Source organism: Sus scrofa, chromosome 4 (genome assembly GCF_054392235.1).
Source record: "Sus scrofa isolate SSC_HxYL_T2T_F1_AM1 chromosome 4, Sscrofa_HxYL_maternal_Yorkshire_Landrace_v2.0, whole genome shotgun sequence".
NCBI classification, from domain to species: Eukaryota; Metazoa; Chordata; class Mammalia; order Artiodactyla; family Suidae; genus Sus; species Sus scrofa.
The window spans coordinates 34,792,659-34,807,594 of record NC_139386.1 but is presented as its reverse complement, the minus strand read 5'-3'; the positions used below and the strand labels follow the sequence as shown (position 1 = coordinate 34,807,594).

Genomic DNA, 14,936 nt, shown 5'->3' with positions numbered 1-14,936 from the left:
CAGTTTCTCATCTTGCAACATCAGGCTGTTGGGCCAAATGCTATCTAAGGGCCTTTCCAGTTACTAAATTCCAGAGTATCTCTTAGTGGGAATAAAGCAGAAGGTCTCCAAAACAGGTTCAAAATTCAGAGGTTATCAAAGAGTTATTTTGCATTTTATCTACTAGCAAAACAACCCAGTTTTTTTTTTGTGTGTGGGGCTTTTTGGTGGCTTTTTTTTTTTTTGTTTCTGGTTTTTTGGTCTTTTTGCCTTTTCTAGGGCCGCTCCCATGGCATATGGAGGTTCCTGTGCTAGGGGTCTAATCAGAGCTGCAGCCACCAGCCTACGCCAGAGCCACAGCAACTCGGGATCTGAGCCACATCTGCGACCTACACCACAGCTCACGGCAATGCCGGATCCTTAACCCACTGAGCAAGGCCAGGGACCGAACCCGCAACCTCGTGGTTCCTAGTCAGATTCGTTTCCGCTGCGCCACAACAGAACTCCCTACTTCTCTGAAATATTTTTATTACTACATACCATTCCTCATTGACAGTAAAACAATCTTGCATTTTTGAGTGCACAACTAAACAAATATATCCAATATCCCAAGTGACTAGGAGACCTATTACCTGAAGCATAGTTTTGTGAGAAATCTCATCTAGAATTCTACAGAAGGGGGCAGGAAAAAAACTGCTAAGTGTCAGGGTCTACAAAATCTTCAAAGAACTGTAAACGGGCTGGTGGAAGCTACTCTAGAGGTAAAGTTGGCTCGTTCTACTCATTTTACACGTGAAAAACAACTGGAAAGTGTTTCTCCAAAGATGAAAGTGGTTAACCAGAGTAGACGATGACATCACTGGACCTTCAAGAAGCTGGAAGAAGAGAAGAAATACTACAGGACTTCTCAGAACTTTTACTTGTGAACTGTGACTCTCTAAGAGGGAAATGAACTATGGAGTCTCACCCCATAACCCTAGGAATAATAATTCAAGGGAGAACTATTTAGGAAACCCTGTTATATTTTTACCTACATCAGGAAAAAACTTAATAGTATGTGAAGCATAACCTTCCAAAAGAGGAAAGGGAAAAAGATAGGGTAAAAGACACTTTGATATACTGCTAAGCACGAAGGAGTTACAGAGAAATAGTCTCCCTCACTCCCCCCACCCACCCCTCTTTCTCTCTCTCAAGACTGAATAATCAGCAAATTTCCCTTCCAGTAGAAGGCAGAAATGCTGAGATTTAACTTGACTTACTGGACTGAGGAGGATGCACTGGTTTAGAAATGGCACTAAAGGAAAACTACGGGAATAGATAAACGTAGGTAACCTTAGAAATCATACTAGATACTCAATCATTTCTATTTTTGTTTTTGGTAGGTCTTCCAGAATTGATAGGGGCCCTTTCTTAAGGGAAAGACTGAATCCAAAGACTGACGACAGGAACCCTAACATTAAAGGTAAATAGGAAACTCAAGTTTCGTGCTTTCTCACACAAGTAACCATTTCCCTTTTCTCAAATGAAATTGTGGGGGATATATCTAAAAATTGGATCATTTTCATACAGTCCATAAATCGTCTAGAATTAAGGATATTCAACAGGGAAATGTCACAGGGAGCTACGAAGAATATGAATACAGAGAATCTCTGATTTTCTAGCTAAGGAATGTCCCTCAAATTTCTGCAAGAAAGTCTAGAGGAGATTGCCTTTCAAGATTAATGGACAGGTTGATTTGGACAAATTCAAGGCTGGACATAGAATCATAAATTAGATAATATAAACTTTTATCATACTAAAAAGTCATGGAATCTAAGTTAACAATAAAAGTAAGAAGATTAAAATCATAGACTTAGTACCCATAATTAAGCTATGCTATTCCCAGTATACAGATGGCAATTATGATACTATTCAAGAATTCTGCAAAGGCTTGCTGCTAGCCAAAAGATTAAGGATGTAGATAAGAAGCAGTTAGCATAGGTAAGCACTATGGGGGGAAAACGTGTCTGAATAATAAGCTGGTATTATCTTTTGGGACCAAGGGTACTATTAATAGCTAAGATGTATTTCACTCTGTTTGTAGTTTTACTAATACTTCAGATGTTCTGTTCTAGAACAGAAAACCAAAACTGCCTTTTATTTCTGACCTTCAGTAATTTCCTTAGCCAAAGTTAAAATGACCAACAGTAACAAACTTAAAAGGCGGCCATACACAGTATTTAAGGTTTTCACTTTTTTTTGTTTTTACAAATTTTGTTCAACTTTAAACTTACAAGATCTTGTCGTTCTGTCATGCTCATCTTTTCCACAATTGACCAGAACCAGCGTTTGAACTGCAAGAGCTTCTCAGCATTTTCTCCTACAAATGAATACAAATTCAATAAATACACACTATATATCAGTTATATTTTTATTAATATTGCTTCTTATAAAAGCAGATATAAAATTAAAACGTGATGGGGAGCTAACCTTAATATGGGAAATTAGGAACGTGTATAATGTGAAATCTCTATAGTTCATTAGTCTATCCTAATGATTAAGACAAGGAAAATGAACCACCAGCCTCAACAATCACTGACTTTAATCTCATCTGTAAATCAAGATTCTTCTCCTGCCCTTAAACTAGTGCTTCTCAAAGTTTAATGAGTTTACAAGCCACTTGGGGGAATCTTTTTAAAATGCAGATTCTCAGTCACTAGGTCTGGGGGAAGAAAGGGGAAAGAAGCCAGAGATTCTGCATTTCTGAGAAGCTTCCAGATGATGCTGATGCTGATCTGAGGATCCTACTTGGAATATCTACATTAGATATATGTGTTTCCCCTTCTAGGTTTTAGGATTGTAAATAAGCCAAATTCTTACCTCACAAGTTTTAACTGAAAACTATGTTTAAAAGTAGAACAATAACTATTACACAATGTTCTATATGTTGCCAAGCATGAAGGTAAAGCAAGTGAATTTATCCAAATTTAATTTACTATAATTTGGCTGAAGCTGTTTGCAAAACAAGAAAAATAAAGGGGAAAAAACTAGAACCTTCATGTATACAATAATCTTGGACTAGAGGTATATAGTCCTCTGATGAATTTCCTGGAGCTTCCAATATTTTATTGTATGGTCACAGCTTAAAAAGTCTATTCCTAGAACATGGGACTTTGGAACGAAAGAGTTGCAACAAATAAAGCACCAATGGTAAATGCTATTCTAGGATTATTCTTTCTAGCATCTTCTTGTGTTTGTGTGCCCTTATGTCTAAGTGTGATTGGGTTCCAGCTCTACAGAGTAAACATCAGGCAGCCAAATTCATTAATTAGAGTTTAAGAACCATGAATTGGGAAAGGTCAATAGAATTGTCACGGGGATTTATTTTTTTCTTAATTCATATATAAAAATCCTTTTTACAGTGTCTCACCACAAAGAATTTTTAATTGTATTCATATTAAACTGTACATTCTTTAAAACCTAGAAAAATTAGCAATGAAAGAATTAAGAACCAAATGCTAAGCTGTCATCGTTCAACCATCTCTTAAAACAGATATATGAAAATACTTGAGTCATACAGCATTTTCTAAGCCCCTGTAAATACGTCTAAGAACCCAAAACTCAGAAAACGGACCAAACTGTCTGTATAGTTTATTCCTTAAGGAAACATTTACAAAATTTCATACCTGATTCATCATTGAAAGAGGTGAAACTGATCAGCATCTGCACATTAACTTCACCACAGCCATTTACCAAAAGCCTAAAATCTTCTGCTGTTAAATCTTCTAATGAATTTTTTGGAAGCACATCCAATAGACCTTTTCTCATTGCCTGGAAGATTTCAAAAATTACTTATTTATTACTATCGGTACTTTATTTTCCACATAGCATTACTGCTAAAACTCAGTGTCTAATTTTGGCAGCCTAAGAATACTAAAAAATTCTAAACACTACTAAAAATTACAGTTCTGTGTTTTGAGTTTCTTTTTAACAGATTTAAAAAAGAGGCAGAGGGGAAAAAAGGCTATAGAGGTTCAAAAGTGAAGTTGTATTGTTATATATCAGGATTTTATCATTTTTTTAAATTATGTTAATAACAGACAGGCTGGTCATTAAGTAAGAATAGCTTCAGTCTGTCAAATCTGCTTTCCTGGTAACATACCAGGAAGGGTATGATAATGACAAAAAAAATAGTCCTAAAATAAACCCCAAATCTTGTATTATCATGTGCCAAGAACTATTCTAAACATCTTAAATATATTAATCCATTTAATCTTATCCTCATTTTGCAGAGGAGGGAACCAAGGTCAAAGTACTTAAAGGAGTTTGCTACTGTCATATACCTAAAAGGGACTGCAGCCGTGATTTGAACCCTGACAGTATGATCAGAGGCTGCACAATTATTCCAAGCTCAGGGCTCAGAAACACTCGATAAACATTTTTCAACAGGAGGAGAAAGGGTTTAACGTAGCAGGCTTGATGTTGTTCTCTAGAAGAGCCTGACAGGAGGAATGGTCCTTGGCTGGCATCTGGAAACTTGGTTTTTGGAATGTTTCCCACCTTACTAACTGATTTTAAGTGCTTAGGGTGATAAATCCGGCTGTACCCTCCTGCCTACACTGCTTGTGCAGAGAAGGTGATTTATGATGAACACGTTTGATTTTCCTCTAGGAGTGTGAACTGCTTATAGGACTGATCTCCAATAAAAAACCTGGGCTCTGACACTTAAGCACACTTCTCAAAGCACAAACACGGCACACACGCTGCTGTAATTCACTGCTGGAGGAAGTATGTTCTTTGTGACAAACCGTGCCCCCAGAGAGAGAGGACTGCACCTGGATTCCTCCAGACTCTTTTTTTTTTTTTTTTTTTTTTTTTTTGTCTTTTTGCTATTTCTTTGGGCCGCTCGCGCAGCATATGGAGGTTCCCAGGCTAGGGGTCGAATCGGAGCTGTAGCCACTGGCCTACGCCAGAGCCACAGCAACGCGGGATCCGAGCCACGTCTGCAACCTACACCACAGCTCATGGCAACGCCGGATCGTTAACCCACTGAGCAAGGGCAGGGACCGAACCGGCAACCTCATGGTTCCTAGTCGGATTCGTTAACCAATGTGCCACGACGGGAATTCCCCCAGACTCTCATCTGATGTATTTTTTCACCTCGGAGAGTCCTTTTGCTATATAATAAACCATACTTATGAGTACAACTGCCTCTGAGTCCTAAGAGTCCTTCTAATGGGTCATAAGAGATATAAATGGTTGCAGGATCCCAGAACAGTAGTCATTTCAGTCTAACAAGCATCCTTTCCACTTTCACTCACCAAATCTACTTTCTGACAATTACATGGTGTTTCAAAGTAGTTTTACCCAAAATAAAGGAGTTGGTCTGGATCCAGGTGTAATTTATAAATTCATTTTGGTTTAAAATTTTTGACTTTTTATAAGCAATTTGAATACGCTGTGAGCTAGTTTAAACCAGAGAAGACACAAACAGCCTCTTCAGATTAAGTAACAACTTCTAGAAAAATACTTACATGTAATGGCTGTTCTGCAACCACCAACATTCTGTGTTCAGCATATTTCCGCACATATTCATACACATTCTGAGGAGTGACTGGTATATTTACACCATTAGGGATAAGTTCAACCTATGAAAAATTTAGGAGTGCCATTTACAAGCAGTTTTGTCAAAGCAGTTATAAGTTAACAGTTCACAAAACAATTTCCTAAATTTTAAAATCTAAAGACAAATCTCTATCTGACAAGCATCTAAGAGAAACAATTCTAGGCCTAAGTAACTATAAACTCTTCCAGCTCTCAGTCTGTCTCACTAACTCCTTTCATCTCTTTCTCTCCATCTCCTTTTCTGTGTGTGTGTGTGTGTGTGTGCGCGCACACACACATGCACGCACTTCTCTTTCCTGGTTCCTGTCCAAATCGTTTTTCTATGTGACAAGCACAGCAGACTAACCAAATTCTCTTGCCAGAATCACAAAATCACACATTTGCTTTACCTGTCCTCCACCCTCTTCTTTACACAGGTCAATTGCAAATGCCAAATCCATCGCTGAGAAAACAGCATCGGCATCTGAACTCTGAGAAGCAAGTATAAGTTGCCGCAAACTCTCATACATCACAGGGTCAAAAAAAGCAAAATCATGCCAATTGACCTAAGAAAGTTATCATATGAAAATCAATTATCAAAGAAACATCTTACCTTAAAATCTTAAAACCTTAGATAAAATAATTTTATCTAATTTGAAGATATATTTATAATAATCTTCCACTAAATATAACTGATTTAAAGAGGTAAAATTTTAATAAATCTTTGGCTCTGATAATACATTTAACTTTGGGTCTATATGATTCCATGTTCTTTCCCATAAACCTTGTTAAAAGCTCAACATTTCTATTTTGCTGGGCTTTAAGGCCAGTTCTTCTTTTTCTGCGCAAGAAGAGTGGAGTTGGAACACTTTAAGAAGTCAATCAAGTCAGAATTTTAAAAAAAAGAGGAGGAAAAAATATATATCATGATATGCTATAATAACAGAAAACAATATTCACCACTAGGTTTGAGTGAAGAAAATTATTAACAGACCACAGCTTTAATGTATGAGAAGTGAAGTGCATCACTAGAAATAATGTAGCAGTTGGAGTTCCCTTGTGACCACTGGGTCCACTGGTTAAGGACCCAGTGTTCTCACTGCAGCAGTTCAGGTTGCTGCTGGGGCATGGGTCAGTGCCTGGCCTGGAAACTTCCACATGCTGCAGGTGCATGCATTAATTGGCTTTCCTTCCCCCCAATCATAAAGGAATGTCCAAGCTGTCCAACTATCAAATCACATAAAGAAAATAAGCTAATCCTGTCACCCAGAGATAATTATCAAGCATGCTGTGCCGTATTTTCTTCCATTCTTTGGCCCTTCTACCCATGAACACCCCCATGTACATCCTACATATATTTTTGAAACCAGGAATGTTCTTTTCAATACACTACTACTTCCTTGCCACTGCTACCTGCCACAACTAATAATAATGATTAAAGTCTACTGGGCACTTACTATGTGCCAGGCACTACAGTGATTTCTTTACCATTTTATAAAATGGGGAAATAAGCCATAAATGTCAAGGGGATTTGTCTGCAACAGGATCCAGGTCTGTCAAACCCTCCAAACCCACCTGTGTCACCCATTCTGCTGTGCTCTCTCCTCCATGTATCCAGATTTCCCCCATATCATTAGATAAATGTTTAAAAATGATTTATAATGGCTATTATAATGTTTTATAATATTAAGTTAATGCCATAAACAGTATGCTAGTATATATAGTTATTTTATTTAAAAAAATTTTGCAATTATAAAAGCACTTAGGTTCATTAAAATCACTTACTTTCCTACCAAGCAACACTTTAATCACATGTCTATTCAATGTGATAGGACATAGCTCATTCTGTAACAGACATAGTCCAAGAATCCTAAAAATAAAATCAAGGAAATAGTATTTAAATTCAAAAATAATTCTAGAACATATAGCCCCACACATACATAATATACATACAATAATGTTGAGAAATTTTTTTATAGCCTCATTTCTAATCAGTATGAAGTTGAGCATATGCATATTTTATAAACTAGTATGGTTTAGAAAGTCTCATAAAGTGAAATTTTTTAAAAATTCAAATACAAGATTAGAGTTATTTTACCTGCCAATATTTCTGAAGCAATTCAACCTTGCTTCTGTGTTTTTGCCAGGCCTTGGAGTGTAAAATCCTCTTTTTCCCGGTTGGTAAAACAAGGGGGCATTGTCATCACCATCATCTGTATCATCTAAATCCATATCTACTACGCTTCGACTAGAACCATGACGTTTCCGGTTTTCCTAATAAAAGGATATCAGAGATTAAGTTCCAAGACTGATACTCTTTTTTCCCCACACCCATGGCATGCAGGAGTTCCCAGGTCAGAGACTGAGCCTATGCCACAGCAGCAACCCAAGCAAGCCATTGCAGTGAAAACACTGGATCCTAAACTCGCTGAGCAACAAGAGAACTCCCCAAGATTGATTTTTAACCACAAAACATGTGAACAGGTTCTCTAAAATCATTAAAAACGTGATTTGATAGGTAAAGCAACATTCACATTTAAATATAAGTAAACTTTAATTCACCATTTCAGAACTGTGATATGCAAAGCTTGTGCCTGTTAACTTCTCTGTCCCTTTAAATAAAAAAAATCCTTAATGAAACTCTGGTAGACTCTTTCACCTTAATTCCTTAAATACATTTTCCTTGGATAAACAATTCTGGATTGATGATTCTAAAAGCACTTTAAATGTTCTGGCCTGAGAAATCCACTGCCTTTCAAATCATTGTTTTCCCATATGTAAGGCACTATTCTTTGCTTCCTTATTTATTTATGTATCTAGACATAGTTTCCTTTCAGTTTATCCTGTTTAGGGTTCACTGACCTCCTTGAATCTATAAATCTGTGTCTTATACCATAGTAGGTAAGTTTTCAGCTATTCTTCAAATATTTTCCTGTAGCAATGACATGAAATGTTTGCTCTTTTGATAGGGTCCAACAGGTCTCTGAAACTGTTGTTTATCATCTTTGCTTTCTGCTCTTCAGAAGGGGTGATTTCTACCTACATTCAAATTGACTGATACTTTTGTCACCTTCATTCTGCTACTGACCTATCCAGTGAATTTTTTTTGTTCAGACATTGCACTGAGTGAGGCCGAGGATCGAACCCACATCCTCATGGATACTAGTCAGATTGGTTTCTGCTGAGCCACAAAGGGAACTCCCTTCTAGGCTCACTTTTAAAGTTTCTGCTTCTCTGTTGTGAACCTCTATCTTTCTTTCCCATTCATTAATGTGTTTACCTTTAAATCATAGAACATGAGATAAAGTATTTGATAATTATAACAAGTAGGTCATCTCAAGGTTAGCATCTATTGATTCTTTCCCCAAGAGAACTGGAGAGTCTCTGCTGGTTCTTTGTATGATGAATAATTCTGGAGTGTATCCTGGACATTTTGAATAAATACTAAGTTGTAAAATTCAGTCTTGCTAAAACGACATGGAGAAAGTTTTCTGGCTTTGGTAGGCAATCAACCTGGCTAGGTTCAGATTGGAAGTGTCATCTTCTGTGTGTAGTGGTTCCACTGTTTCCAAAGCCTTTAAATTATACTATTGGGTCTGCCCTGCATATACACTACTGGGACAGTCTGGGACTTGGACAGTGATGTATACCTTAGTTTATTTTTTTTTTTTTTTTTTTTTTTTTTTGTCTTTTTGCCATTTCTTGGGCCGCTCTCACGTCATATGGAGGTTCCCAGGCTAAGGGTCCAATTGGAGCTGTAGCCCCCGGCCTACGCCAGAGCCCAGTAACGCGAAATCCGAGCCGCGTCTGCAACCTACACCACAGCTCATGGCAACGCCGGATCGTTAACCCACTGAGCAAGGGCAGGGACCGAACCGGCAACCTCATGGTTCCTAGTCGGATTCGTCAACCACTGCACTACGACGGGAACTCCCAGTTTATTTCTTTTTTATTTTTATTTATTGTTATTATCATCTTTTTTTTTTTTTTTTTTTTTTTTTTGCTTTTTAGGCCTCACCTGAGGCATATGGAGGTTCCCAGGCTAGGGGTCCAATCACAGCTACAGTTGCCGGCTTATGCCACAGCCACAGCAATACAGGATCTAAGCTGCATCTGTGACCTACACCACAGCTCATGGCAACGCTGGACCCTTAACCCACTGAGGAAGGCCAGGGATCGAACCCGAAACCCCATGGTTCCTAGTCAGATTGTTTCCGCTGCGCCACGATGGGAACTCCCCTTAGTTTATTTCTTAAAGCACTTGCTATCTTCTAGCTAAGATGGAGTAACAGGGGGTCAGCCTTATTCTCCTGCCATACCAGTTGTTTTTTTAAATTTTGACTTCCCTCCAATCTGTGTGCTATTGTTTACTTTCCAGAATCCTCAAGCAGTTTCTTTTTGTATTTTGTCCAGAGTTTTTAGTTTTAATCAGTGAAAGGTAAAATTGTATCTTGGCTGGCACTGACATTCTCAGGTAGTTGACAAATTAAATACATCATGCACTTAAATAAAGACTTCCTTACTGCTATATCATATGTCACATTTTCTCCGGATCTTTGGTACTCACTGCTTCCCAGAGGAACAAGCCCCAGGAATCCACAGTGCCTCTCTCCTTGTCTGCTGTTAATTCAAGACATCTCTAAATTAAAGGCTGTGCTCAACTGGAGGCAGCCAGTGAGTGGGGTTACACTAAGCCCTAACTAAAGCAATCTTATTACTTGATTCTGTATATGACACCTTTATACCTATCTTTATTTTTTCCTCTGCTGTAATCAAGCATTCTTCTTTTATAAACACATAGTTTCTTCATAAATATGGCTTTCATTCCCCCTTCTGTAATTTAAATTCCAAGTGATTATTATTAGCACATGAACAAAACATCCCTTACCTGTACCTTTTCTGAGGAGTCTAATAATCCAAGATCCAGGATACTATCAGCTCCATTTTCCCTAAAAACAAACAAAAAAACCTTTCACATTCCAGATAACTGAAATTTCTAGAATTTAGTGTAAAGAAAAGCATATGCATGTATAAGAACTCATAAATACATTAAATTTTTGAAGTAAAATCATTATCTAGGACACTCAGAAAACTTAATGCAGTTCTAGGAGCAGAAATGTCATAATATACACAAGAACCCTAGATGCTGTATGTCTAATCCAAGCCAATGAACTAAAGGCTACCCAATCTAAGACAAAAGAAGTGTAGTCTTCACAGGGGTACTGAAACTTAAGCTCAGGGGGAGCATTGTAAAAGAACACAAAAAATGTTCAGAAAGCAACCGCAATAGGAATCAAATTCTCTTCTAGTATATTTAAGTAATATAGAATTCATTCCATAAGGCCAGTCAACGGAAAATACTACTAAATTAGCAACCCTTACATATATTTATAAAAATCTTTTTTTTAATCAAAAATGCACATTATTCACAACTTCTTCTATAATGAGTTAAGCTATATCAGTGTGCTGATACTTCCAGAAACAGGGAAAAGGAATAAAGACACAGTAAGCACATAATAGTCCTGAGATGAAAATTAGTAACAGCAAAGAAAATAAACTTCAAGCAATCATCTTTGGTTCGGACCATTCAAAGGCTCTGAGACAGGTAAACAGTTGACACAGATGAGTGGCTATTTAGTTTCAGGGCTTAGCCTGAACCATCTCTAGGACTATTATCTAATCTAAGTTCCTCATTCAACATCATGAGTAGGAGAAAAAAAAAATCCAGACATTTTCATCTAAAATAATGTTCCAAAGTCTCATACTGGATGTTAAGAGTAGCCCCAGGATACAAGGGCATAGGATAAGTATGGCATATCTTCCTTTAACTTTCACCTGGGGAAAAGAAGGATAAGTAATTTAACTATTAGATAAGTGTTATATTAAAACAAATACATTACAAAATAGAAAGCAAGAACTTGCATTATTTTTAAAATTGGGTGGCCTAAAAGAAATTTCATGTTCATTTTAAGAACTCATGAATTATACCCAATTCCCTGACGTATTTGGCCTTTATCATTAGGGGTATTCGGGTGGAGAACGGAAATGTATTTCTTATAAGTTAGAAGGTTCATTTTTAAAGAAACTTCAGAACCTAAAATGACATTGCTAAAATTCTACCCTTCGAACACATGGGAAACTTGGCTGTCTCACTCATGGATTTTAAGCCACTGCTTAAAAAATCACTTAGTCTTGTACTATTTAGTATAAAGTTTATGATATGATGACACCCACATTCTAAGCATGGTTTTTATGTTTAAAATGTCTCCCCAATTGTATACATTACCGTCCATGTGCAATAATGAGTTCCATGGCTTCATCCACTCTTGCTCTCAGAGAATCTTCACTTGCTAGAAGCAGCAGCAGCTGAGCTGGGGATAATTCCAACAGCATGCCAGTGATTTTACTTGCAAACGCCTATAAGTGACAAACAAATGTTACTTGCCTCTACTCTGAAACCTCTTGTCTAATCAGCAATCTTTTATCAGAAGAAAATGTAAGAAACCTGGATGACAAACAAAAACTTCTGAAAGTATTTTATTAAATTGGAAGCATAATTATGGAGAACTCTGGTAGGGCATTAATATTTTATGCACTAGGGGTTTTGTTAAAGCTAGCTTAATATTTGTTGACAAGCCTTTTTAAATGGTTTTTGACATCCATGGGTAAACGTATGATATCCATGAGTAAACAAAAAAAAATTCAATTTCCCTTTTTTTCCCTTCCTCATCTGAGAGCTAGAAACATTGTTTCATTTAGGGTAGGAAAAAAAAGGAGGGAAGAAGTGAAGCAGGGAGGAGAAAGAAAAAGACGCCTATATTTAAGGCTAATAATTGGTTTTCTCTGTTTTCTTATTCTTTTGCTTATTAACACGTACATATAGTTATGTATAAAGACAAACAAAAACCACAACTAGGTTATGTTTCGTATTATATGAAAGAAACCTCTAACAGAAAATTCAAAATAACATCTTCCTGCAATACTTATCAACAGTAAAGTTTACTCTGCAATGTGTTCTAGCTACAACTTGATAATAAAGTTAGACTTAAAAAGTAACAATAATTTGTGCAAATAAATATAATATACAGATAATTCCTTAGCACACAACTGAACTTACTAAGCAGAATGCAAACCTGGCATAGGTAGAAAATAAACACAAAATTAAACCGCATGTTGCTTCTTTCCCTCTTAAGCTTCCTTTTTACTGCAGTCCTCAACCACATGGCTTTCCAGCAGCTGACAACTTTTTAAAATAGCCGCCTTCATTCAAACACAAAAATGGCATGGCCAGTTAAGAGGTGGCTGAGTACACCGTACATACTGGTTGCATCGCTTGTACACGGGGATAAAGCCTCTCTCCGAGTGCCTGACGATGTGCTGGCAGAGGATCAGGATCATCACTAGGATTTCCTTCCGAGGCTGGTCTGAAGGGCCTAGTGTCGATGGAAAGCTGTCTTCGAAAGTCCCTGAAAGATGAATAAAAGCCCTTATGACTTCATCTCCCTTGTCTGCAAAATGAAAATACTGGCACGACAAGTAACGAAGTTGGAAAACCAAAGCATATAGTTAGCTCCAACTGTGGTACCAGGGTGAAAGAAGCCAAAAGAATAATGGATGGGAATGAAAGATTATCTAGATTTTGTCACTTGAAAATCTATAAATCTGCAATGCTTAGATTAATTTGATTCTAAGGGAAAAGGACCTTAAAATACTGGAACTCGTGGACATTTTAGTCAAAAGTAAAATGCCACCTATCCTAACAGGTTTAAATAACACAATTGCCACAATTAAAATTCTCTAACAAATTTGGGAAAGCATGATAGGAAGTTAATAAAAATTTCAAAAAATTAGGAACTTGAGTGGGATAAATAAAAAGCCAATATAATTTCAACTGCCCCTGGGTTTTTAAAGCAGAATATTTTAATAATAGACTATTTCAGTTAAAATACCTATATCCAATTATTAAAACTTTCATGTTCTAAAAGTCAGTGATTGAGACTCTTATTTACAGGCCTACTTCCAATTCACCCAAAAAGATGGTATTCAATAAAAGATACAAAATCATCTCACCTATCCCGATCTCTCCGAGAACCTGCCCGCAAGCCACTACTCCTCCTCATTTCCCTTTCTCTCTCCCTTTCCCGATCCCTCTCGCCTCTGTTCCTTAATCTCTGCATTAAACCTGGAAAAAAAAAAAAAATATGAAATACACTTTGTTTAGATGAATGTAAATGCAACTTCTCTAAATGCTAAACTTAATGTGAGGACATGAGACAAACATAATGAGAACATGACAACAGAAGATCATCTTCCTAATAAGCATCTGTGTTAGTGCCTTTCTGTCATTCTCCATATGGTTTCCTGGAGGGTTGGGGGGTGATTCTGCAGAATCACCTGGTAGGTAAAAGACGTTCATTCAGTATTAATGAATTTATCACCTTGTCACGTCAAAGCTGTGAAGTACTATGTAGCAACTGGGGATATGTTAGTTTTACCATATATAATGCTGAGATTTCTTACATGATTAGGGTCATATTTGAATATCTTCTCTATTCTTAGTTTTGGGGATTAAGCATTATAGCCACCCAGCTATTATTCTTTTTTAAACCAGGGTATGCGGAGTTCCTGTTGTGGCGCAGTGGTTAATGAATCCGACTAGGAACCATGAGGTTGCGGGTTCGGTCCCTGCCCTTGCTCAGTGGGTTAACGATCCGGCGTTGCCGTGAGCTGTGGTGTAGGTTGCAGACGCGGCTTCGGATCCCGCGTTGCTGTGGCTCTGCTGTAGGCCGGTGGCTGCAGCTCTTATTCGACCCCTAGCCTGGGAACCTCCATATGCCGTGGGAGCGGCCCACGAAATAGCAAAAAGACAAAAGAAAAAAAAAAAAAAAAAAAAAAAAAAAAAACAGGGTACGATTTCCTAAAAGGTGTGCAGAAAAGCTATTTCTGAAATGTCATGACTTCCCAGATTTCCTCATTCATCACAACTAACACTTTCTTTTTATTACAGGACTATAAAGTCAAATGGTAAAACTAACGATCAAAGGCTGGGGTACTCCCCATCTTTTCATCTTCAATTCTTTCCAGAGCTCATTCAGCTTTTATGGTAGCAGTTTATAGAACCCCAATAAGATACACCTGCAGCCTAGGTAAAACACAAGATTCTGCTCGTAAACCCCCCCCCCAAATACCATACCCGTTCATCTACAAGACTGACAATCTTCTGCCCCTACCTTACGTGAATCCCCAGTGTCACCTCCTTAAGGCTTTTGTAGTTTTCACAGGTTTTTAACATGTTAATTATAATCTTGAAAATTAGGTAAGAATTCTAATCCCAAAAGTGCTGATCCTCAAGGAGGGAGAGCTTGCACCATGAT

At 37.5% G+C, this 14,936-nt stretch overlaps 1 protein-coding gene across 13 annotated transcripts in view; it reads right to left on the bottom strand.

Moving 5' to 3' along the window:
* Positions 1–14,936, bottom strand: part of UBR5 (ubiquitin protein ligase E3 component n-recognin 5) — a 149,805-nt gene that overhangs the window by 2,499 nt on the left and 132,370 nt on the right. For 9 of the 13 annotated variants that reach the window (XM_021089030.2, XM_021089031.2, XM_021089036.2 and 6 more), the window contains 10 exons: positions 13,633–13,744; positions 12,884–13,028; positions 11,849–11,979; positions 10,451–10,511; positions 7,661–7,836; positions 7,348–7,432; positions 5,973–6,128; positions 5,493–5,606; positions 3,645–3,789; positions 2,253–2,338 (listed from right to left, as the gene is read on the bottom strand). In XM_021089030.2, coding sequence (XP_020944689.1) covers positions 2,253–2,338; positions 3,645–3,789; positions 5,493–5,606; positions 5,973–6,128; positions 7,348–7,432; positions 7,661–7,836; positions 10,451–10,511; positions 11,849–11,979; positions 12,884–13,028; positions 13,633–13,744 — 1,211 coding nt within the window. The remainder of the gene's footprint in view (positions 1–2,252; positions 2,339–3,644; positions 3,790–5,492; positions 5,607–5,972; positions 6,129–7,347; positions 7,433–7,660; positions 7,837–10,450; positions 10,512–11,848; positions 11,980–12,883; positions 13,029–13,632; positions 13,745–14,936) is intronic. The other 4 variants (XM_085021954.1, XM_085021955.1, XM_085021957.1 and 1 more) reach the window with 2 other exon arrangements.